The 24,059-nt window shown below is 45.1% G+C and overlaps 1 protein-coding gene and 4 non-coding genes across 44 annotated transcripts; all 5 read left to right on the top strand.

Annotated features, from left to right (window-relative positions):
- The first annotated feature begins 27 nt into the window (after nucleotides 1–27).
- On the top strand, nucleotides 28–23,338 carry TRNAU1AP (tRNA selenocysteine 1 associated protein 1). Of its 40 annotated transcripts, none has more exons than XM_064398728.1 (16): nucleotides 28–184; nucleotides 3,119–3,216; nucleotides 3,942–4,041; nucleotides 6,533–6,585; nucleotides 7,213–7,365; nucleotides 10,231–10,350; nucleotides 11,815–11,977; nucleotides 12,880–12,913; nucleotides 15,061–16,802; nucleotides 17,012–17,168; nucleotides 17,506–17,584; nucleotides 17,676–17,714; nucleotides 19,171–21,190; nucleotides 21,765–21,810; nucleotides 22,175–22,276; nucleotides 22,888–23,338. In XM_064398728.1, exons 1-9 carry the CDS (start codon nucleotides 158–160, stop codon nucleotides 15,195–15,197), a joined length of 885 nt encoding a protein of 294 aa, XP_064254798.1. In that variant the 5' UTR covers nucleotides 28–157; the 3' UTR covers nucleotides 15,198–16,802; nucleotides 17,012–17,168; nucleotides 17,506–17,584; nucleotides 17,676–17,714; nucleotides 19,171–21,190; nucleotides 21,765–21,810; nucleotides 22,175–22,276; nucleotides 22,888–23,338. The 40 variants fall into 40 exon arrangements, with proteins under 40 accessions (XP_064254798.1, XP_064254795.1, XP_064254797.1 ...); XM_064398725.1 differs by having other exon boundaries at nucleotides 19,080–21,190; XM_064398727.1 differs by having other exon boundaries at nucleotides 17,506–17,589.
- Nucleotides 20,797–20,939, top strand: LOC135285946 (small nucleolar RNA SNORA16B/SNORA16A family). Its single transcript, XR_010350559.1, has one exon. It is a non-coding gene; the product is annotated as a small nucleolar RNA SNORA16B/SNORA16A family (small nucleolar RNA).
- LOC135285947 (small nucleolar RNA SNORA44) lies at nucleotides 21,518–21,648 on the top strand. Its single transcript, XR_010350560.1, has one exon. It is a non-coding gene; the product is annotated as a small nucleolar RNA SNORA44 (small nucleolar RNA).
- Nucleotides 21,849–21,965, top strand: LOC135285948 (small nucleolar RNA SNORA61). Its single transcript, XR_010350561.1, has one exon. It is a non-coding gene; the product is annotated as a small nucleolar RNA SNORA61 (small nucleolar RNA).
- LOC135285944 (small nucleolar RNA SNORD99) lies at nucleotides 22,689–22,759 on the top strand. The gene has a single exon (XR_010350557.1). It is a non-coding gene; the product is annotated as a small nucleolar RNA SNORD99 (small nucleolar RNA).
- Nucleotides 23,339–24,059: the final 721 nt, after the last annotated feature.

Genomic DNA, 24,059 nt, shown 5'->3' with positions numbered 1-24,059 from the left:
CGGCGGGAGGGACCGGGGGAGGGACCGAGGGACCGGGGCACCGGGGGTGGAACGGAAGGAGGGGCGGCGGCGGCGGCGGGGCCGGGCCGGGCCGGGCCGGGCCGGGAGGTGGAACGCACGGCCCCGCTGAACCCGCCGCGGGGCCTGCGAGAGCAGCATGGCCGCCAGCCTGTGGATGGGGGACGTGAGTGTCCGGCTGGGACCGCGCGGCTTTGTGCGGGGGTGGCGGGGCTGCAGGGGTACGCGGCCGGGCCGGGGATGGCGCGGGAGGCACTGACCGGCTGGCACCCGCACAATGACTGACTGACACTCTCCCACAGACCGACTGACGCCCTCTCATTGACGGACACTCTTCGCACTGACTGACACTCTCACACCAATTGATGCCCTCACTCTGGCACCATCACGCTGACTGTCTGACACCATTGCAGCAACTGACAGCCTTACTCTGACTGACTGACACTCTCTAACACCCACACAACAACCGACAGACTGGTATCCTCACAGTTCTGACACCCTCACTCTGACTGACACCTGACACCAGCTGACCCTCTCCCTGACTGACTGACCCCTTCACAGCACTGACACCCCCACACTCACCGACACAGCCTCACAGCCCTCAGACATTCAGACACACCTAAACTCCCCAAGTGACACGTCATACACTCCTGTGCATGCTGACCTGCTCACACAGCCTGACACACACACTCAGACATAAACCCCAGCCTGACAGGCACATTTGTGAGCAGTTACACACATGCACACCCCCAGAGTGACCCTCATTGCCTGCCTGCAGCCAGGTCACAGCCAGACTTACACCAGTGTCCCTGGCGGTCAGACACATGCATTGGCACCAGAAAGTCTCACACTTCCATACTCTTAAGAGGCACTTACTCCTATACTCGCAGCGTGTACACTTGCATGCTTCAAGGATTTATCTGCTGTTTTACCTGCTCAGCTGCTATAGGCATTTACATGCTTACATTGTGCCAGGCATTTACACACACTCATGGTTGTGCTGCTAATTGTGCTCACACTTGTAGGCACATTTGTATGTACCTTTCCAAGATTATCCCTCACAACCTGGCCTCTTACACCCTCATAGGGATTTTGACTCTCCTGCATGCATGCACATTCAAAGCACTTACACTTCCTGCTAGGTACCTCATTCCTGCCTGTGTGTGTACTTGGCAGGAAGAACAGCCATATGAAGCATACTCACAGGGGCTTCTTCACCCAAGGGTGTCTTGATGCCCACTTACGTGCCCACTGTAGGCACACTCACAGTGATGCACAGCCCACAGTGTCCCTTGTGTGCCCTTAACACACCCTCACTCCTCTGCCCCTGTGTCCTTTACACTCACTGCTGAACACACACTTTCACACATGTGTGTACTCACCCCAGCATGTTGTAGTGCTCTGCCACCCAGCCGCACTGCACGTGTGTGTGTGTGTGTGTGTGTGTGCTCAGTGTGTTGTGGTGCCTGCATTTCTGCCACTGTGGTACACTGTGACACACACATGTGGTCCTACTGCATGTAGTGTCTTTGCTGTCTGCCACACATTTGTACACACCTGTGTGCACTCCACTTTGTGTGTACATGTCACAACTTCCCTGCCACCTATTTCTTGGACACACATCTTCCTTCAGCCCCTTTCTTGCAGCTCACACCAGCACAGTCCTGCTTGCACGTAGTGTTCCTCATCACTCACGTGTGTGTGTGTACACACAGTGCAACACATCCTGGAGAATCCCACTGGGTACTTCCCTTCCACACACACACTCAGCACACCCAGTTTGCCACAGTATCAGGGTGTCCTCTACTACCTCTGCTTGTGCATGGAGACTCCATGGAGTCAGTTCTCCCTTTTCCCCACACAGAGGGTTTTCTGCCACCTGTCTGTGATAAAGCCCATCTTCTTTTTCATCACTACTCTCACAAGCAGGCCATGGCTTTTTGAGCCATGTGGACATATCTAAGCAACTGGTTGTCTTTACAAATACAGCTCTCCTGTACACATGCGCAGCCAGGATCACCCTGCATGGCACGTCTGTGCAGAGTGGTGCTGCCTCTGCTCCTGGGACAAGTCAGTTCTGCTTCACACTCACTTCCACAGGGCATCTGCTGCCTTTTACAGGTGCAAGTGCAGTATGGTCACCTTCTTTCACATACTGCACAATCTGTCACACACACAAGTGGTGGAGCTACCTAGTACCTGACAGACACACAACTACTTGAGGGCTGTAGGTTACCATGAGCCACCTGTCTTGCACAGGTAAATACATGGAGCTATATATATTTTATACTACATTTTTCAGCTCCATGTTACCTGTCACACACACTGCTCCCCATTTTAATTTTGGTTAGTTCCCTCTTCCCGTTTCTGTTATACACAGTGAACAGTGCCCTGTTCACTCACTCATAGTATATTTGATCCAAATTCCAGCACCCTTTCCTACTTGTCAGTCCGTTACGCCACACAGACACCTGCTCTCCAGCATGTTCACATACACTCTTACCTGCACAGTGCAGTCCTTCCCTGTGACATGAACATGGTCAGTGCTCCCATGGGCAGGATGAAGTGTAGAGCTGCTGTGGGACACGATTCCAGGGCTTCCCCCAAGTGCTGCCCTGGTATCTCCGGGGTTGTGCGAGGCAGGCACAGCTCTGCAGACCCCTAACACAGCTCCACGGGGCACATGTGGAGTCATCTGCCACATGCCACCCAGAGTTGTGCCACACTTGTGTATCCACAGTGCTGGCCCAGCCTTCACTTGTACCTGGAGAAGGAGCCTGCCACCCTGTCCCCTGCTCCCTATAGCGAATGCTTAGTTTGTTGCTGTATGTTTCTGAGTGGCTTTTGTCCTTCTGTGAAGCTCCCTGTTCTCTGAAATTCATGCTGTCTCTTGGGTTCCACTTTGCAGACTGTTGAGCCTGGTTCATGCATGCCTGCTGGTTTTGAGTGGCATCGACCCTCTTAAATGAGTCTTCTTTTTGAAGTGTAAGGGTAAAATCCTTCTCAATAATGTTTTAACTGCTTAGAGGGACATTGACACATATATTCTCTTTTTTGTAGATGCCCTGATCTAACTTTCTTTATTTTTTTGCTTTTATAGCTGGAGCCCTATATGGATGAAAACTTTGTTTCAAGAGCCTTTGCCACCATGGGAGAGCTTGTACTGAGTGTAAAAATCATTCGAAACAGGTTGACTGGGTAACTGTTTCTGTTTGTTCTCCGAGTGCTTTTGGACTGAAGCCTCGCTGTGGTCCTTCCATATCAGAGTGAATTTTCCCTTTGAGTTTCTCACCATTGCTGCTACCAATATGTGAATATTGATGAGAGCAATGGAGAGGGCACTGCTGGCTCTTCAGCCTTCCCTCAACAGACAAGGTTTGGCCCACATCGTGCAGTGCTCCAGCACTCAGTCAGAGCAGTGTATGTATCTCATTCCATCCCTCTGAGAATTACACCTCCCCATGCTTTGGTCACTAGTGTGTAGTGCAGCTATGTGATGCTGACAGAGGTGGGAAGTCTCACTTGGAGCAATAAGAGAACTTTTAGAGTTCATTTGAAATAAAATGAGTGATTTATGCAGAATAAAGTAGTTTTGTTCTTATTGATTATTCTTTTAAGTGTTGTAATTTCAGTTTTCAGTAGTTTAAACTTGGGTGGGCAAATTGATAGTCAGTGAAAGTAGGAAGTAAACTGTAAGCTAAACCATTTTCTATGTGCTTTTGTTGACCTGACATGGTAAGTAGGGGCTATCCCTTGAGATCAAGCTTCTCTTTGGTAACTAATATTTATACTTTAAAAAGAAGCTCTTTTATGTACTGCAACTATAGAAAATTTCTTACCAGTTATCTAAAATACAGCTTTCCTCATCAAATGTGTTTTAAATTTATAACTTTGGTCTCTTCTCTTCTGTGTTGTATGTTCAGAATTCCAGCAGGCTATTGCTTTGTAGAATTTGCAGATCTAGCTACTGCAGAGAAATGTTTACACAAAATTAATGGAAAACCACTTCCTGGTGCTACACCGGTAAGTAAATGGGATCAGCCAGTTGAGAACCAAAATTTGGAAGGGGCAGATAGTGTAAAATGTGTATTTTTAATGATTACAGACAAATTCAATAATTAGCAAACTGGAATTCTTCTTTGCTTTAGAATAGAAGTTATGACTATAAAACTGTTAATGTTCTTGCTTAGAAAATTGTTGAGAAAAACCACTGATTTCTTTGTGACTGTCTAGACAAAATTCAGGTGTAGAAGTGTTGTGGGGTGTGATGGTTTTTATAGCTAACCATTGCTGCTGTTACCAAAGATGGACTAATCAGAAACCTGAGAAAAGCAAGGAAGAAATTAGTCTGAGTATAGTGTATGTCTGCCACAATTCTTCCATCTCTCTCCTTTTGTATTATCATGGAGTCACTGAGTGGTTTGGGTTGGAAGGGACCTTAAAGCTTATCATATTTCATCCCCTACCATGGGTAGGGACACCTTCCAGTAGACCAAGTTACTCTAAGCCCCATCTAACCAGGCTTTGAACACTTTCAGGGATGAGGCAACCTGAGAATTTAACTCTGTGTGTTGTTACATGTGTACAGGATGAGCTTGCAAATTCACACTGTCTTTTGAGTAACCCTGATTGGCAAGAGAAACATGACTTTTAATCTTGCATTGTTCTTGGCCCTTAGCAAACAGAAGCTACTCAAACCTCTTTACGGTGGAGAATGAGACAGAGTATTGAATAATTGCAGTGCATAACTGACATCTCTTCTACATAAAAGCTGGGTAGTTAGGGAGAAGAGGAGGAATAGGCAGAGAGGCTAATTTTAGGATGTTGGCTCGAATATGTGGTAGATTAAAATGGGACGGCTGACACAGCTGTCTGTTGTACCCACAGGAGTTGGCTGCAGTAGCTGGGGTGACTGATTCATAAAGCAACTCTAGAATCATGTCAGTTATGGTGTGATATACAAGGTAAATGGATTCCTATTTCAGAGTAGTTAATACCCAGAGTAGGAGACTGGGAAGTTCAGATTGAGCTATTTAGTCAACGTTCCTCTGAGGGTGACGTGCCCTGTTAAAAGAAGTTGATGAGAGGCTTGGAGATATCTGTTTCACGTGTTTGCTCATGATTAAGGCAAGCTGATCATACTGGATGCCTTCTGTAGTCACTGGAAAGACAAAGAGAGCAAGGAGTAAGATAATAATGGAAGTTTGGTTTTGGGAATACCCATCTTTCTTCACAGTTTTGTCCAAAACACAGTGCTGTGTGGAGGGATGATTTGCATAACGCGCAGAGAAAATTACAGATGTCAGGCAGAGATCCAAAGCAGCCCAAATCAGTGCACTCAGGAGGCAACTGCCCAGCTCATCCTTTGCATTTAGAGAATTTTGTTTACAGAAAACTTGAGTGTGGCTCATGCTTTTATTTATTTTTAAATACTGAATCAGTTAAAGGAATAACAGAGAGCCATGGTGCTGGTGCTGTCTCTCTTTTCCAAGCTTTGGTGTTCCCAGTTCCCGTCTAAGTGGCAATACTCTCAGGTGTCTTAATGATTTTAAACACAGAATATTGCAGTGAAGAGTAAAATAAAAAAAATCTAAAAAAACCTAAGTGCTTCAGAGTGGAATCTAAATTTTGTGTTAGCTTGTAAATGATCCACAGAAAGTTGTGTAGTACTGTGCTCCGGAGAATGCAAGTGTGCAACTAACAGGATTATAGCCTAGAGTTAAATCTGTGCGCTATTTCCCAAGAATTATTTACCTCTTTTTGAGGGAATGAAATCCATCATACAAGGGCTCTTCACTGTACTGAACAAGTTCCCTAATCTCTAGGGCATTTCTGATTGTGATCCGAAATCCTGATTTTAGGATCCGAAATCCTGATCCTGAGATTAGCCCCTGATCTCTAAGAGCTGATTCAAAGATCTTGGTCTCCTTAGATCTTGGTCTAAACTTAGATGTAAGTTGGGTAAAAGTTGCTAAAAGTCTGGTAGGTTGTGAACAGAGAGTTCCAGATGTGACACAGGGCGCAAATGTAGGCTGCTGGGAAACTTGTTTCAAAAATAAATTCAGATGCAAAATTTAAAGAAGGCTGCAGTGTCCAATGTAGTTCTTTCAGAACCCTTTAATTTTGAATCTTACTAAATGTCCAGAGTCAAGTATTTAGCCACACTTCCAGACTCAGGTTGATTCCATTTTCCAGTGTGTTGGATTTTGGTCTGTGAGTTCTTGTGTTAAATCACAAAAGTCCAGGAGTGGTACTGTTATTTCATTTTAAGACCTTAAAATTTGAAGAAATTTAACATTTATTATTACTACCTCTGTTCACATTTTGATTTTCATTATTATATCTGTACTGATACTAAATAAAAATGTGCTTGTTACCTTAACTGGCTGGCCTGAAGGCATTGAACATGTGTCAGCATTAAGTTGTATTAAATCAGCTTATTGTATTTTTCCCTAATTGCTTGAATTCACATGACAACATTTGAATGTATGGATTCATTTTTGCCTTGTTTCAGGCAAAACGATTTAAATTGAATTATGCAACATATGGAAAACAGCCTGATAACAGGTAAGTGCTCAATATTTAAATCTTAATTTTGCCTGCTTAATCTCTCTATTAATTGCCTTGCAAAAAGTATTCAAAATATGTAAACCCAAAGTTCATCACTACCAGACTTTAGTAGAGGGAAGAGAGCTTAGACTGCCAGTTTTGTGCTTTGCCCTGTGCGTGGCACAGCAGATTTATCCAGTGTCCTTTAAGGTATTTAAACTTTGTAGCATCAAAGTATCTAATTCATATATTATAATTTAAGATCTATGTGTTATGATTTAAGATCTGTGTATTGGAAATAACATATCTATAAATGAGATATTTTTTCTTGCCATTTTAGAAATCAGAGATATTCTGTGAGTAATAAGCATTGAAATAATCTTTAAATAAAAAGCAGTATTAAGTTGCTTGGTTGTGCTGCTTCAATTAACTTGAAAAAGCAGTGTCAATCAAAATTTTAGTTAAGCAGCTTAACTTTGGTGGCACTTTAAAGTCTCCATTAAATGGTCTTTCAGTATTGCTTTTCTTTGAGTTCAAATATTTAGGCTAAATGGTAACTGTCACTACTGTCACTCAGCATGTCCCTTTTTTTTTTTTTTTTTTTTTTTTTTTTTTTTTTTTTTTTTGTATGATTGTATTTAAGAGATTTTCTTTTGATGTCTTTAGTCCAGAATATTCCCTTTTTGTGGGAGACCTGACTCCTGACGTGGATGATGGGATGTTATATGAATTTTTTGTTAAAGTTTATCCATCGTGTAGAGGTGGAAAAGTTGTTTTGGACCAGGCAGGAGTATCCAAGTAAGTTGTCTTTTATTGTTTTTTTTTTTTTTTTTACTTCACATGTGGCAACAGGAAAGACAGAATGCAGCAAGGGGAAAAATTTCTTTTGGCTTAGAGTTTAGTAATCTTAAAATATTGTGGTTTTAGCCATTCAGTCTGCAGTTCGCTTGAGTTTTGGTAGTCACCATGGGTATTGTCACTCCTCTGTCAGTGTGAGGCTCTTTGTGTGTTATTGCACTTTGTAAAATGCTGAAAAATTTCTTAAGTAATCTTGAAACACTCTCTTCCTGGACTCTTGGGTGGAATTGTGCTTTACAAACTTTAGGCTATTGAGTGTATATTCCTGTGAGAGCTGTACGAGTTTTCTGTCAAAGAGGGTAGGGCACACAAAGCTATGATTTACTGTCAGGTTCTCAGTAGCTGCCTTGTTTGTCTTTCCTGAAAATGTCTTGCTAAAAACAGGTATCAAAAAGTTGGATTTCTTAATGTAATTAAAATATTTTCTAAATAGCACGAAATTAAGCTGTATTTTCCAGAGGAAGGAGCAGTTGGTGAGCATCCTTGTTTTCAAAGCAGAGCGTGGCTTCAGTGAAGCACAATTTTGTGATATAACATCTGTGAGAAAGTTGGGATAAGATATAGGCTATGGCTGTAGGTCCCTTCACCTTCTCATATGGGGTTTCTTACTCTTAGACAGGTTGGTTTGAAGGAATCTCTGGAGGTCTCTGGTCCAGCTCCTAACAGGACTGCAACCAGCGCTAGATCATATCATCCATGGATTGTGTAGCCTGGAAAACCTCCCAGAATGGAGTTAATTCAATCTGTCTGGGCAGCCTGTTCCAGAGTTGCTCTCCTCCCCACTCATGAAGTTCCTCTTCATGTGCATCTTGAACCTCTTGCAGAGCTACTCAGTCTCTCTGGCTGTTGGGTCCTCATGCTGTCATTTCCACTTCCCCTGGGATTGACACTGCTGGGTTGGGCTCTGTGTGACTTCTGCTCCTCCTCAATGTAAACCCCACAGTTCCTGTTGTGCTGCACCTGCTTCAGTCTCTCTCTATAGAACAGGTGTTGGTGCTGCAGGTTGGACTGTTAGTTGGGTTTTGGGAGCTGTGCATAGGTGCAGACCTCAAGGAAGAGGAATCTGTGGTAGCTTGGGAAGTGGGGGAGGAGCAGGCGCTTAAAGTCCTGTTTCTGGGAAGAGCAAAGCTGTCTCCCCTGGCAGTGCCAGAGTGTTGGTGCCAGGGGCTTTGTTGGGACTTGTGCAATTGCTCAAAGGTGAGGCATCTGCAGGTGTCGGTGTTATGTGAGAGAGGAGCTTAGGGCTTGTGGACATGCCCAGTGAAGCCCTGGCCCTTCCAGCCAGGGCTGGTGGATCAGGGAGGCCTCCTCCCAGCACCTCTTGTTCAGACAGGAGAGGAGCTTGGAGTGTGGTGCTGTGGTGCTGTGCCTCCTTCTCTGCTTTCTGCTGAGGGTACAGGTGCTGGTGCTTTTCCAAACTTCAGGGGCAGGACAGTAGGTCTGCAGGAAGAAATTATTTCTTTCCTCACCAATGGTTTAACCATTGGTGTGGAAAAGCTGAATGTCTGGAAGACTTGGAAGAATCACTGTGTCCCTTGCAGCACGCAGCATCTATTGCTGTACACCGCATCCATCTCTGTCTGTCTCTATTTTGGAACTGCCAGTCTTCTCAGTTTCTCTTACACACTTCTGGTGCCATCTGAAAATCTGGAGGAGCCTTTCGGTAGCTTAGAAGCTTAGTTGGGTTTGTGTGTGAACACCTTAAACTGACTTAGAAGTTTGCTTGCACTGGATTAATTAGCCATAGTCCTTTGGCAGAAGGCAAGTTAAATGAACGTGGGCCTGTGTAGAGTTTTGCTTCTGTTTAGTAATCTAGTTTGTATGTAGATAAGTCTAAGCTTTGATCTGGTCTTTTTGTGAGGAGGATACATCCATACCTGTACGTATATGTGTGTGTGTATATATATATAAAAGATATTTATATATCTTGCATGTGAATCTTGCTGTGCAAGGTACTGCATTTTCTGGGGCATGAACTGCTCTGAAATAGTTGTCAGTGGGGACTTCCCATGAGTAGTAGTTGATGCTGCTTTCAAAATAGCACATTACTTGGTGTTTAGCAGTTCCCACAGAATAGATAAGGCACTGAAAATTTACACCCTTGCTTACGGCTCGTTCTTTTCCCCAGGTAGACAAGCCCTTCCCTCCCAAACTTCTTCCTTTGCTTAGATGGATTCCTCTTACCCTCCCACACCTAAGTCTTTGATCTTTCTGCTGCGTTAGGCAGCCCATCCCATGATGGGATCCTGGCACTGCCCTCTTGGATGCTGTTGCATTGCTTCTGACTCACTACAGCATCAAAATCCCACGCAAAGGAATGTTGGGGTTGGAGGGAGTTGGAGTTTTCTGGCTGGCTGACGTGCAGTGCTGCCACATCACAGTGAAGGCTTGTTGCAGAGTCCAGGGGTTCTGGATGTGCTGTCCCTGTTCCAGCTGTGCTCTTGACTTATCAGTATCCTCCCAGCAGAGAGTTTGGGGTTTTACCATGTGTCAGTTCACGCATTTCAACATGGCTTGTGTCAGCTCACTTCCAGTTCCCCAGAATCCACTGGCACAAGAACTACTTTACATTGACAAGCCCTTGAAAGTACTGCCAGAGCTTGGACGTGTGGCTTCAGGGATTCTGGAAAAGCAACTGGAAGGCAGAATAATTTCATCTCTCCCAAGAGCAGGGACGACAACCCTAATGAACATTTTTATTCACTGTGTTTCCCAAACCAAACCAAACTTCACTGTAACTAATTTTTATAATGTGGCATTGCTCTTTGGGGTTGGTTTTATGTGAGTTTTTCTGTGTCTCTGCAGAGGTTATGGGTTCGTGAAATTCACAGATGAACTGGAACAGAAGAGAGCACTGACAGAGTGTCAGGGAGCTGTGGGGTTGGGCTCTAAACCTGTACGCTTGAGTGTGGCTATACCAAAAGCGTGAGTAGAAGAACAGCTGGATGTTTATATGAAAATTCACGTCTGGTTTTAAATGCCTTTTAGTGCTTTGAATACATGTCCTGGATGTCTCCATCACAAAATGAAATAATAACTATGAATATGGGGAGTATCAGAATGCCCAGGAGTTCAAAGAAATTATAACATTAGCTCAAGACTAAGCATTTTATACTGTTTTGAATTGTATATATTAGTAAATCTGTATACATGCACACATGCTGTAGTTAAATGTGATTGTTTTTAAAATGTATGTTCCTTTGCTTTAAATTGAAATAGTTTAAATCTCGATGATGTCTGGATAGCAAAGCTCAACTACCTTGCTAATTCTTTTATGATGTCTACTACATATAAGACTTTTGGGGCAGGTATTAACTTTTTTTTCTGTGTTTGTTCAGAACCTGATACAATGAGATCCTGGTCTGACTTGGGGCTCGTAGCACTAGGGTAATACGAATCATAGTAATTGCTCCCTATTTGAATAATATTTAGATTTTCAGTGAACTCTTAAGGCTGGGGGGGAAAAGGAAGAGAAAAGCAGAAAAAATGGGTGCATTGTGGTGAGAAGATTGATGTTTCCTTCTTCCTGCTTCTCACTAATTTCATCATTAGTAGAAATAGCTGTATGTGTGACATATTTTCATTTCCAAACAATATTTGTCATCTCATTATTTCAAGTCTTGATAGTTAGGTGGAATGGTGTTCCTTGGGAATGTTGCCAGTTCATAAAGTGGCAAGGAATAGGAATTTTAGTAAGTTCTCAGGGTATTTAAGTTTATTTTTTGATTTCTAGTAGTTCTTATTTCATGAATGTTTTCAAGTTTGTGCATTGAAGATCATCCAGTTCAGAGAGAAAGGGGACGAGTCCTTGCTTAGGTTTCTGTATGACAGTGGCAGAAGGGAGAGTTTTTTCCATTCTTACAAAAGAAAACTTGAGGTTTTTAGCCAGCCTTTAAGTCTTTAACTCTTCATGTAAAGCAAGACTCAGTACTTTCTCTCGGAAAACTGCAGATCACTTAACTTCATCCTCTTTACCAGACGGAAGAAGGGACTCCATTATCTGGATTGTGGTTCAGGATTTTTCTAAACTGAAGCTCATAGTCCTGAACTCTTCCCTTCCCAAAGCCAGGAAGTGATACCCAATTAGCTCATAATGAATGAAAGTAATGTTTATTAGTGAAGAGGAATATGAATACAGGAAAAGGTATTAAATTTAAACCGCTTCTTTATGCAAATATATGCAAATAATAAATATTGCTGCAGTAAATAGTGAATATATTTTAAAGATTGAAATTTCCTTGTTAGACTAAGCCTTGTCTCTTTACCACATTGTATCTTAAGCTATTTCACTGCTTTTTTCATACTTGTTCTGCACTATTTTGTTGCAATTTTTAAAAAATTGTTTATTGCTATTTTATTGCTATTTTTATCCTGCTTTATTTTTTGAAGTAATCGTGTGAAACCAATGGAGTACAATCAGATGTACAGCTATAATTACAACCAGTATTACCAACAGTATCACAACTACTACGCTCAGTGGGGGTACGACCAGAACACGGGCAGTTACAGCTACAGCTACCCCCAGTATGGCTACACGCAGAGCACCATGCAGGTAGGGCAGCACAAAAACACCACAGACTCCAAAGGTGGGATGGGAACATCTCATCTTCAGCTCTGAGAATCACAGAATGTCCTGAGCTGGAGAGGACTCGCAGGAATCATTGAGTCCCACTCCTGGCCCTGCTCAGGACACCCCAACAATCACCCCTGTGCTTGAGAGCATTGTTCAAAGGCTCCTGGAGCTGAGGCAGCCTTGGGACCGTGACTATTCCCTGGGGAGTCTGTTCAGTGCCCAGGCTGCCTCTGGGGGAAGAATCTTTTCCAGATATCCAGCCTGACCCTCTCCTGACACAGCTCCAGCCATTCCCTCAGGTCCTGTCCCTGGTCATGGAGAGCAGAAATCGGAGCTGTCCCTTGGGAGGAGCTACAGACCCTAATGATCTCTGCCCTCAGTCTGTTCTGCTCCAAACTGAACACAGCAAGACATCTTAGTATATACCTCTTAATGATGAAGTTTTAATATAGCTCTACTATTTAGTGTTTAGCCCCTGGTGTGTCTTCTTGCCTTATGGAGAGTATATTGCTGAGGTTAAAAAAAGTCTGGAGGACACAAAAGGTCTCTTAGTACAGTTGAGATGGCAGAAGAGTTCTCTTGGTACAGGCAGTGCTCAGAGCGCCTTTGGGATCCTTCATAAACTTTGTTATAAAGGATAGAACACATCAGAACAGTCACCCCACTTCAACCCTGGAATTTCAAGAACTGCCTCTGATAGATGTTTAGTGTAAGATCTCGCCCAAGGAGTGTTAGGAATGGAACACAGGCTTATGTGTGAAGAATTCCATTGTAATAACTCCAGTATAAAAGTCAGTCTCTGACAATACTAATCAACAAGCGATGCTTGCAAAAGAAAAGATAATTATCCACTGTCCTAAGGGGTTTGTTTTTCCTTGCAGACATATGAAGAAGTTGGTGAGGATGCATTGGAAGGTACGTTTCTCAAATTCTGTATTGAAGTTGTCTGTATGTCCTGCACTGCTTGGAGATAGACTTTCTCAAATTGGCCCTAATTTCAATTTATAATATACCTTTATCTTCGAGTAAATCTGAGAAAATCTGTGAGTTACTATTGCCTACAACAGTTGCATCCTGGTTTTACTGTTGCTACTCTTAGTCTGAACCTGGTGAGGACTGAAACTGTTTGACTTTCCCAGCACTGAGATTTTAATCTTCTGAAGTACTGAAACTTTAATCTTTTTTTTTTACTAGGGTTTCTTTTTCTGATATGCTACCAAGAAAAAAGTAGATATTCTGTTTTTCTATAAAATATTGACATTTAGAGCCCAGAATACTTCATTGTGCTTTAAGTTTACAAGCAAAAGGGAATAATATTAGTCACTACACTGATAAAACGTTTCAAGCAGTCACTGGGTCACTAAACCAGATCGGGGATTTTAGATACCTGTACAAGTAGCTTTAATTTATTGATGCAAGAAACTATCGTTTCATGCCAGCCATTCCAGATTTCTGTCTTGAGTGCAATACACACTATGCAGTGTATTTTACTCTAGTCTTTAAAAAAAAATTAAAATTACATAGTAACGGATCTACAGGATCCACAGGTATGGAAGCTGTTATTGGCTCTTGAAAGCATTCTAGGAGAGCTTTCCTTTTGCTGAAGCAAACATACTAGGACTAGAATGGGATATCTCTGGATATTTCTTTTTCTGGTTGATTAAATGAAAGATTCCTACCTTTGTAGGAAACTGAATTAATGTATTGTCATTGTATAATTCCTTTTCCTTAAGTTTCTTCTCCTGTAATGTGTTACATGATGTAGCTAAAACCAAACATGGAATCTTGGAATGGTTTGGGTGGGAAGGAGCTTCCAAAGACATCTTTATCCACCCACTGCCATGGGCAGTTACACCTTCCACTTGACCAGGTCACTCCAAGCCCTGTCCAACCTGGCCTTGGACACTTTAAGAAATGGGGCAACCACAGCTTCCCTGGGCAACCTGTGCCAGGGCCTCACCTCCCTCACAGGGAAGTTACACGTTTACAAACATTTTATTCCTGACGTGTTTTAGAGTCTTTCCATTCATTCAGCTTTGTACTGAGAGTCATTCACTGATCTTTGTGATTGTGCTACTCTGATAACCTGAGCTTTGGGTTGCCAGTGTTGTCAGGTGAGCTTTACACCCTACAGGGGTTTGGGGAGTCCATCACTGTGCATTTGGAGCAGCAGGATTGGACCTGCACACTTTTTGTCCAGCTCCAAAATGCTTTCCAAACATTTCTTCCACATGTAAAATAGGGCTATGCTCACCATGATGCTGTGGTGCCACTGACACTCCCTTCTTTCCTAACTGTGACTCCAGCCTTGAACTGCTGGAGGCTTTGGCAGATGAGCTCTGGTGACTGCAGCAGCACAGGATGCTCGCATCCATTTGTCCATCCATCATTTGTGACCTCACAGTGGAAGGAGCAGAAGGGAATGGGTACCTCTACCTCTGCTTCTGCCCTTTCCATCAGGGCAAGCCCCTTCTGGCAGTGCAGGTGACTGCACTGGGCTGTGAGGTGCAGGTGTTTCTTCCACTGGCTGTTCTGTGGGGCAATCACTGTTGTAAAAAGGGACGTAGTTATTGGATGTAGTTATTCCTTATCTCATTGCAGAGAGATTGGGTAGGACTGACCTGGTTAGGTTTATCACTTGGCAAGTGCTGGGAATGTTTGGTGACTCACAGAATCACAGAATACTTGGGCTTGCGAGGACCTCTGGAGATCATCCAGACCAATTCCCTGCTTATGCAGGCTTACCTAGAGTATGGGTCACAGGAACACATCCAGATGGGTTTGGAATGTCTCCAGAGAGGGAGACTCCACACCCTCCCTGGGAAGCTGTTCCAGTACTGTGCCACCCTCCATGAAAATAACTTCTTGTTCATGTTGAGGTGGTTGCTCCTTGTCCTGTCAGTGGGCACCACTGAACAGAGTCTGGCATTATCCTCTGACATCTGCCCTGGAGATACTAAGACTCCCCCCATGTTTGTTTTAATATACCAACTTGTTTACAAGGTGGGTTTTTTCTGAACACCTTTGATGTGTGACCTATTTGTCTGTCTTTTCTCCCATAGATCCCACACCTCAGTTAGATGTCCACGAAGCAAACAAGCAGTTTATGGAACAGAGTGAAGAGCTCTATGATGCCTTGATGGACTGTCATTGGCAGCCTTTGGACACTGTCTCATCAGAGATCCCAGCCGTGTTATAGCCTCGTTGCTGAGGCATTGGGCTGTGAGACATCCTCCCAATGTGCTCCAGACTGTTATACTGCCCCCGGATCCTGCAGCTGTGAGGGGTGGCCCTTTCCCCACCCAGGTCAGGTACTCGGAGTACAGGAGGACTGTGGCCTTTCCTGTAGAGAACAAGTATTGTAGGAGCATCACAGTAACCTTTATTCATGGCGAAAAATAGAACTGCGACAGTTTTATTCCTTTTGTCTTGAAATGAACTCTTAATACTTACTGGGAATTGTAATTTATAAACTCAACAAGATGGCACAGGAGAGAGACTCTACTCCATCGTACAATAAAAAAGTTGGTCTTTTAAGTAAAATTACACTTTGCATTTTGGTTCCTGCCCATCTTTCTGCTTTGCTGCCCATTCAACTGTCTTAAGTCATTTGACCCAACGCTCATGAATGAGTTATTTCAAAAAAGATCATTGTTGGACACCACTAAAATGTCTCAAAATCTTTCCAGTGACTGGGTGAGGTTGCTATAACTTGAGCGTGTGATGAAAGTTTGCATTGTGGTTAACTTAAGCTGTGATCTTGAGCTTGCAAGTTTGATATTCTTAAGCAATCAACCCAAAGAGCACTTTGGAGAAAAAAGACAGAAAGGAGTGTTATAAAGCTTTTACCTGCTGATACCTTGCACACCTGGCCTGCTTCTCCACCTGTGTATGAGGAAATAATTCCCCGTGAACCAGCAGTTTAAAATACTTTTCCCAGCAACCATATTTAAATGTTATTTTGTGTATCATGCCTTTATTTTTTTTTATTGTGGACACACGTTGATGGTCTCATTGAGATGTTGAGATTTTGTAGTGTCTTCCACTGTCCAGTCAGAGCAAAACTAAATATCTTGCAGCAAAAACGGGTCAGAGCAATTGCATTGATATACTGTGCAGCAAATGGTTGTTAACTTGAAAAACAGTTTTCTACCGGATGTTGTATAAGCTGATTGGACAAGCAATATATTTCAGCTGATATGTTGCATTAGAGGTGAAAGTGAAAATAATAGCACTTATATACATGTTATAAGCCCTTTTTCAGGCTTTTTGTGCCTTAAACTCTTGGAGAAATAGGATCAGAGAAACTACCTGTAATAAATGTCTGTCCAAGGAATAGTTTGGTAACTGAAATTGCTACTGCAGAGCATTTCGTTGCCTCTCTGCCCATGTTGATGCAGAGATTTGCCACGAAATTTAAATACTTTGATAAAGCTACTTCTACTACACCTTTCTTTGTGTCTATAATTATGACCTATTTGTCAGTCTATGGTCTTTTTTATCAACTGGAAGTTGGATGTGAAGGGAATGGTGATGTGACTGGAGTTCGAGTGAGCTAGAGGACTACTGGACTCCTGCATTCTCATCTGCTTTGAATTTTTCTCATGCTGTGCCCCTGGCTGTGCTGCTGTCTCACCTTCAGCTGCTCTGAATGTAAGGAAAGGAATGTTCCCTGTGTATGCCAGGAGTTTCAGAAGCAGCAGAAGTGGAAGAGAGCAGAGCTGTATATCCTCTAATGTGGCTGCTCAGCTCAAAACACCCCCTCTTCTCTGGAAGTTCAGCAGAGTGGCATTGCAGAAATGATGTAAAGAATGGCATTTAAAACGCTTTCTAGATCATTCTGTTACTGTGCTGCCCTGTGTGCCTGCCCTTCTCCTGTTTTGCAGTTGTCTTTTCCTATCCCCACGAATTTTGGCTTTTACAATGTAGCCATCCCAGTTTGCTCCTAGGGGCAGGGGTGAAGCCACATTTATTTATCAATATAAATTTATTCTGCTGTTCTCATCTGCCCAGCATTGCTGTCTGTGGAGTATTCCCTAATGCCTGGATAAACTACGTCTATGAAAGTCTGTCTCTAGAGGAGAGAAGAGCAGGTTATCAGGAATCAGACAGCAACCTGTGGGAAAATCCTTTTGCTCTCTGCTTTTATTTTGTGGTGGAAAGAAAAATGGTAAATATTAATCCAACCCATCCCAACCTCTAATTCCTGGGAGAGCTGGGCATGTACAGAGCCTTGTGAGGAATAATTTGGGAGTGCAGAAGCCAGCAGAAATGACCTGCTGACTCCTGTTTACTGGTGCTGCAGAGCTTAAAATAGCTCCAGCTTTTGTTTCAGGGGAGAGATTGATGCGAGGCTCCGGGCCTCATTCCCTGGAAATAGGAGCCAGGCTTTTTGGGTTGGTTGGAAGAATCTCAGCCAAGGTTGTTTGCAGCTGTTAAATCTCTGCATTGTTTGGGTTTGATTTTTTTTTTTCATATCACTTACTTATCTTAATGTTCATTTTCAGCTCCTGGCCATTATTGCTGTGTCTGAAGCACAGGAGAGGCTTTTAAATGGAGCTACAAAACAGCCACATCCTGGGATTTGTAAGGTTTGCCTTTTGGAATCCCAGTCAGAGTGTGGGATTTTGTTTCTCCTGGATGGCTGCAGGAAAAGTCTAGATTAATTACCATTTAGTGTCACACAGGATGAAAGACAAGGACTCCATGTAGTAAGGTAAATGCTGCTTTTATCTCTAAGTGCTAAAGGCAAGAAGTCCAAGGCAGATGATATCACAGCTCCTGAAAATTGCATCCATATCGGCAGCAGAGATCAAGAAGCACTCTGCCCTTAAGCAGGCAAGGTTTATAGCAATTCCAAAAACAACTCAAATATTCTTACTGTGTTCTTTGATGAAGATGTGATCCTCCAATTTAGATTAAATTGTAGGGACTGATTCCCGTTTGAGTTACGCAGACTGGGAACGTTCAGCAGAGCTGGAGGGACGTGGGTATTTTAAGACACAGAGTGGTGATTTCCAAAGGCTGAGCTCTGAGGCTGTGGGGGGCCCTCTTGCTATTAGTCTGTGTTTAATTAAAAGCATGACAATACACATTGGGGTGGCCTGGGGACGATCCTGACCTGCTTCCAAAGGGATGAGGAGTCTGGAAGCATTTCTTTAGCAAATGATAAGAGGAGCTGCTAGTGATTTTTTTTTTTCCATGTGAGTCTGACTAGAGAAAATTCCTGTTACTTGGATCAGTTTCTGGAGACGTGTTCATATCCCACACACTGAGATGCATACAACACCCTTAGGAATTTCTCTAAATTCCTTTTGAGCAACAGAGATAAATATTTGACTCTAATCTTTCTGTACTGGGTATCTCATTACTAGCTTGTTAACCTTCAGCTTTTGCTGAGGAAGATCTGACAGAAATTTTTACTGTCCAGCCTTGCTATCTCCCAGTGATCTTGTAAAGCTTACTGGATACACCCATTTCTGGATTTAACTTGGGATTTGCTTAACTATTAAACTAATTCAGTGGCAGGCTGGGGTGTGAATTTGAAAAGCAGCAGCAGAAACTGATAGAGCTGCTTCAGGAAATGTCACTGACAGCTCACTTTCTTTTTTTTCCTGGTCAGAGCAGTTTTTCAAAAATACCTCCTTTTTTTTTTCTTCCTTAGCAGTTATTCCAAGTCAAAATGGTTTTTCCAAGTGCAGTCAGTTTTTTAAGAAGGTGTTTGGGGTCCTGCTCAGCACACACTCATTTTTCCCAGGCACATGGTGGGATTTTTGGGGTGTTCTGTGCAGTTCTGATGCAGAGATGATGATCCATGTGGGTCTCTTCCAAATCAGGATGTTGCATGATTCTATTATTCAAAGATCATGCTGACTCTGCTGTAAAATTTCCAGGGAAAAAGAAATGGTGGATAACACAGTTGATAGAGTTGAGAGCTGACCATGGCCAAGACTTGCTTCCACCCCTTGATGTGTCCCAGGGAGCCATAGGCACAATAATCTACCTGGATCACTAATGCACACCTGCTTTTCCTTACTGATAGTTTTCACATCTCCGTGCATTGTCTGCTCCCATCTGTCAGGCGCTGGGAACTGCAGCTCTTCCAGCATGTACTCTCTGTCCTGTGCTGTGGAAGAAGCTGGTGAGAGATTCTCATGAGGGCTTCTCATCAGGGCTTCGCTGACCATGGACATGCAGTGGGATTTTTCTCTGCCACTCTTGGATCTCCATCCATCGTGTTATGGCAGGCTGAGGTCTGCTGGGCATCCAGTGCTTTTCATTGCTGCTCTTTGGGGATTCTCCCAGTTCAGCATTTGGAAGAGTTTCTTCCCAAGCAGTGTTTGCCAAGGTTTGAATTTTTGGGATTTTTTGGATGATTTTTCCTACAGTAATTTCCCAGGATTTACTCTGCCCTAGGATTTGACATGATTTTTAGGCTCACATGGTACCAGTGGCTGTGCCAAGGAGACTCCAGGAATTGCCTCATGACTTGGCGGACCAGCTGTGAGATCCATGGAGGAGGAGAATGGGAGCAGCTGCTTGTACCTTGTCCCTGACAGCTTTGGCAAGGACTGTCTTGGGGAAGGTTTGGCTACACAAAGTTTGGGGCTCGTTCCCAGACTTGGCCGTAAACGGGTGAGTGTTTATTTTGTTGCTGATCTGCCAGCCATGTTTGGAGGGAATTACTAACTCAAAAGGCCATTGCTGATCACTGGGAATTTTTTCAACTGTTTGTTTGCTCAGAACAGATTAAAACATGACCATCCTTTTTGCCCTTTCTCCAGGACTTAGGTAGGAAGCACTTGCAGGCTTTTCCAGCTGATTTCCCACTATGGTTGTGCCTTCAGCATCAGCACCAGCAGCTGTTCCAGCACTCCCTTCCCGCCCGTTGACAGGTGCTGCCATTTTAAATCCTTTCCATGAATTATGAACCATGAACCAGGAGCTTTACAGAGGTATTGTGTTGGCAAACAGACTTCTGTTTCCAAGAACCTTTCCTTCTATTCCCCGAGGGTGGTGCTCCCCCCACCCCCCCAACCCCGTTCCAAAAGGGAGGAAGGAGAAGGGGAAATGCAGCTGCTGTTTTCAGCTTTTCAAAGAGCACCCCTGGTGTGGACCTTGCATGGAGAAGGAGAGAGAAATTGTACTTGTCCCACCCGGACTGGAGAGTCGTTTAGGTGGGCTGGGATGTGCAGCTGCTTCCAGTGCTAGTGGGTGTTGTTGTGAATCGTGGGATCTGAAATAGTTTGGGTTGGGAAAGGACTGAAAGCTCATCTCGTTCCACCCGCTGCCGTGGGCAGGAACACCTAGAGCAGGTTGTTCAGGAGTCTTTTCTATGCTTTGGGATGGGGTGGCGCGGGAGACTGGAAGGGGGAAAGGCAGGAACGACGATTGGGACTGCAGGCAGCACGGCCTACAACTCCCAGGAGCCTCTGCGAGAGAGCCCGGCACCAGCAGCCAATCGGAGCCAGCACTGCCGCGCTATAAAAGGTGGCCGCGGACCAGTTTCCGCCTCTTTCAGCCATGGCGGCGAGTAGGGGTGGCTGCGGCGTGGGCGCCGGGAACCATCCACCGCCATCCTTCGTCGCTGGGGTTCTCCCGCCGCTCAGCTCCGCCGCATCGGCGCCCTGTGGGCATCGCGTCCGGCGGCGGCGCTTCGGTGCGCTTCGAGGGCTGCGAAGGGCAGCGCGGCCTTGCGCCCGCCCTTCTCAGGCCGGGCCCGGCCCCAGGTGAGTGAGGGACCCCTGAGGCTGAGCTAATGCTCTGTCTCGGGACAGGCGGCCGCGGGCGGAAGAGCCGCCCGGCCCTGTCGAAGCTGCGTCTGTCGGTGCTGTGGTAGATGCAGTCAAAAAGGAGCCGAGAGCAAAGGGATTTTCCTCGACGGTCGCCGCTCAGTTGGAGCCTTCGTAACTGTCCGGCAACATTTCGGGAAAGTACATAGCCCACCATGGGCTAGGGGGGTTACTGGTGCTAGAAGGAGGCGGCTGCCGCAAATCCCTGCCCCTGGGGTCCATATTGACGCACGGCGTGGGAGGACGGGAAGGGATGTATCCCGTCTTTCTGTAGTTTTGTTTTAACTTACTTCTCTTGCAATTTACTGAAGGCTCAAGACTCTTGTTCCCCAGCAGCATCCTGGTGTAGAAGGTGATCCTGGGACATGAGATGGCTGGTGACAGCCTCAGCTTTGGGCAGGTGAGATGGGCAATCCAGGTTCTGGAGTCCTCCATTGAGAGGCTGAGAATTGGTTGGTTTTGTGGCCTCCCTGGACCAGCATAGGAACCAGCAGCGTTTGCTGCCCCTCTGCTGTTGGGCAGTGCTAGCATCCTCCATAGGTCTTGTCCTTGGGAATGAACCCTGCAAACTCCCTTAGTTCTTGCGCCATCCAAATCATGTGTGGGTGAGATAAGGGTAATTCCTCTCTGGGGCTCGCTAGAGGCAGAACTGGGTGTCAACCCTGATCCCAGAGCCAGTCAGTCAATCACTCTGTCACAGACTTTACCAGATAAATGCGGTGTTCACCTGCATGTTAATCCAAGAGCTGTGGCTCCATGCAGTAGCTGCAGGTCTCCAACAACATGCCAGAGCAATGGGAAGGTCTTTGACTGCTGGGCCTCTTCTGCCTGTGACTGTCACTCACCCCTCCAATATATTTTTGGGAATTGGGCTGTTTCTTGCTTGGGGTTCCAGGGTGAAATGAATCAAAGGTGTGTCCACAAAAGTCTGCAGCCCACTGCTGAAATTGGGGTTATGTTGTGATGTCTTCCAGAAGTCCTGGGTGTTCCAGAACTCATCCATCTGATGGATAAACCCAGGTGAGAGGGTAGTACCTTTGTTGGATCTCCACAGCTCATCCCTCCAAATCCCTTTCCCATCAGATCTGAATACCGATCTTGTGGTCGAAAAAGGAGGAAGAGTAACATTCATGCTGGTCTTGGGCTCTCTGCGGGTGTGTCCTGTGCTGAGAGGGGCCACTAGGAAGACAGGCTGTGCTGGCCTCACTGTTTTGGGAGTTCTGGTTGGGAAGGAAATTCCTGGTCAGGAGAAGGGATGAACATTGGGCGCAGGGGGCAGACGTGCCATGAGGGTTGGGGGCTGGAATTTGTCAGGAATATCTGAGCCATGGATTTGGAGTGACCCATTGGCTTCAGGCACTAAACTCTGGTTCTGTTTTTTCAGCAATAACTGTGGAAAAAGATGAGAACCTGTGAGCCCTGTCCCAAGGGCTTCACCTTGCTTCCCATAGGACCTGAGTTGTGGGAAAGCTGCAGTGCAGAACATGTGAGTGTCCTCTGGGGAACTCCTGGTGTTGGGATGGGCAGTAAGGGTAAATAGATTCTGAGAGGAAATTCTTGGCTGTGAGGGTGAGGAGGCCCTGGTTGCCCAGAGAAACCGAAGTGTCATGGGCCAGGTTGGATGGGGCTTAGGCATCCTGCTCTGGTATCCTTGCCCATGGCAGGGTATGGAATGGGGTGAGCTTTTAAGATGCCTTCTAACCCAAACCATTCTGGGATTGCATGATGTGGAGTGGGGTCTGGAGGGCCGGGGACAGTTCAAGCTAACTGTGCTGGAAGTGGCCAGTTTTTCACCTGGACTGTGCAGGTGGGAATGATCAACCTTGTTTCAGAGGCTTTTAGTTGACCAGAGTTGTCATCTGTGGTGCAGGGTGTGGGTGAGATCGGTGGCAGTGCAGCCTGGTCTATGATGATTCCCGAGTCTGGAGACTGTTGGATGAGTCCTGCGGATATGGGGCTGAGGCCAGGCATAAGCTACCCAAAACCTCAGGGTGGGGAGGGGACATCCAGGAGTCCTGGCATGTCGATGCAATCTGACACAGCACTGAGCCTGACTGTTTATCACTCGGCTGGATTCTTTTTTATCCTATTTTTCAGGTCTGAGCAGAGGGTGAGCCATCCCTGAGGGACTTGGTGCTGCAGTGCCTGACTGTTCTTTTCCAGCCCTCTCTTCAGAAGTGGGAGCTCTGCAGAGCCAGATCCTGGCTCCTTCCTGAGCTATGAGTTCCACCAAGTGGGATCAGCCACTTCTGGGCTCCATTCACCTGCAGTGGAGGGAGATGGAACTGGCTTGGCTCCAGGTGTTGCTGAAGCTCCAGTTCAGATGCTCCACGTGGAAGAACAGTCGGTTCCATGGAGTTTTCTCAGGAGGGGGTTTGGATATTAAATACTTGATTAGAGCAGGGATCCAGTTAATGCCAAGGTGGTGGGTTTGATCCCTGTGTGGGCTGTTCACTTAAGAGCTGGACTTGGTGATCCATGTGGTCCCTTCCTACTTGGACTATTCTGTTTGCGTGATAGGATTTTGAATAAATATGATTACTTCAAATCCTTGTGGTGTCTCATGTGTTTGAGTTGCATTGGAATAGGTTGAGGCTGGGCTGGCTCTGAGCCATGGAGCCTGAGCAATCCCCTTCCAGTCGAGTTCACCAGTGCTCAGAGGCAAATTCCTGTTTGCTGCAGCACCTGCCAGTGGGGTGTTCTCCACAGCCCTCCACAGGAGTCCCTGGAATGCAGAAACACCTGGGCCTCCATGGAGGTACTAGAGCATCTCCTTGCAACCTTGCAGCTTTGCTAGGATCTTGGCTCCTGAGGATGCCAGTGAGTCTGTGCACTCACTGCCTGGCTGTCCCTGTTGTCACCAAAGCCAGGCAATGGAGACATGAGGGGCTGCCAGTAGAGGCGGAGCTGGCATGTGGCAACACTAGACATCCTGGTGACAGCCAAGACTAAATGCCAGTGTGATTAGAGCTCAATCTGTATTGCTGCTGAAGTTTGAAATGCTGGGCTGTTGCTAGGGTTTGTGTTTTGGAGTTTGGTGGTTGGGAAACAGGTAAATGGATAAAAATTGTTTTAAAACCAAGGGAATTAAAAAGGCAAATAAATTAATTCAGTGAGTTTCCTAAGTGGTTAAAAGAACTATGCAGCAGCTCTGAACCCTTTTTTGTATGTATACCTGGGTAGAAGACTTAAACTTCTTTCCTCAGTGTTACTGGGAAAGATGAGGATGCAGCTGGTAGCTGCTCCCTCCCCAGGACAGTTTGTTTCTC

The sequence above is a fragment of the Passer domesticus genome, chromosome 24 (genome assembly GCF_036417665.1).
Source record: "Passer domesticus isolate bPasDom1 chromosome 24, bPasDom1.hap1, whole genome shotgun sequence".
Lineage (NCBI taxonomy): Eukaryota > Metazoa > Chordata > Aves > Passeriformes > Passeridae > Passer > Passer domesticus.
This window is presented reverse-complemented; position numbering and strand designations above follow the sequence as displayed.

What these genes read in the sequence shown, in the direction of transcription:
- TRNAU1AP (XM_064398733.1), top strand. Translation starts at nt 158, where the DNA reads ATGGCCGCCAGCCTGTGGATGGGGGAC. An exon ending in CACTTCCTGGTGCTACACCG is followed by an intron (nt 4,042 to 6,532) that starts GTAAGTAAATGG and finishes GCCTTGTTTCAG; the next exon opens with GCAAAACGATTTAAATTGAA. An exon ending in AGTGTGGCTATACCAAAAGC is followed by an intron (nt 10,351 to 11,814) that starts GTGAGTAGAAGA and finishes TATTTTTTGAAG; the next exon opens with TAATCGTGTGAAACCAATGG.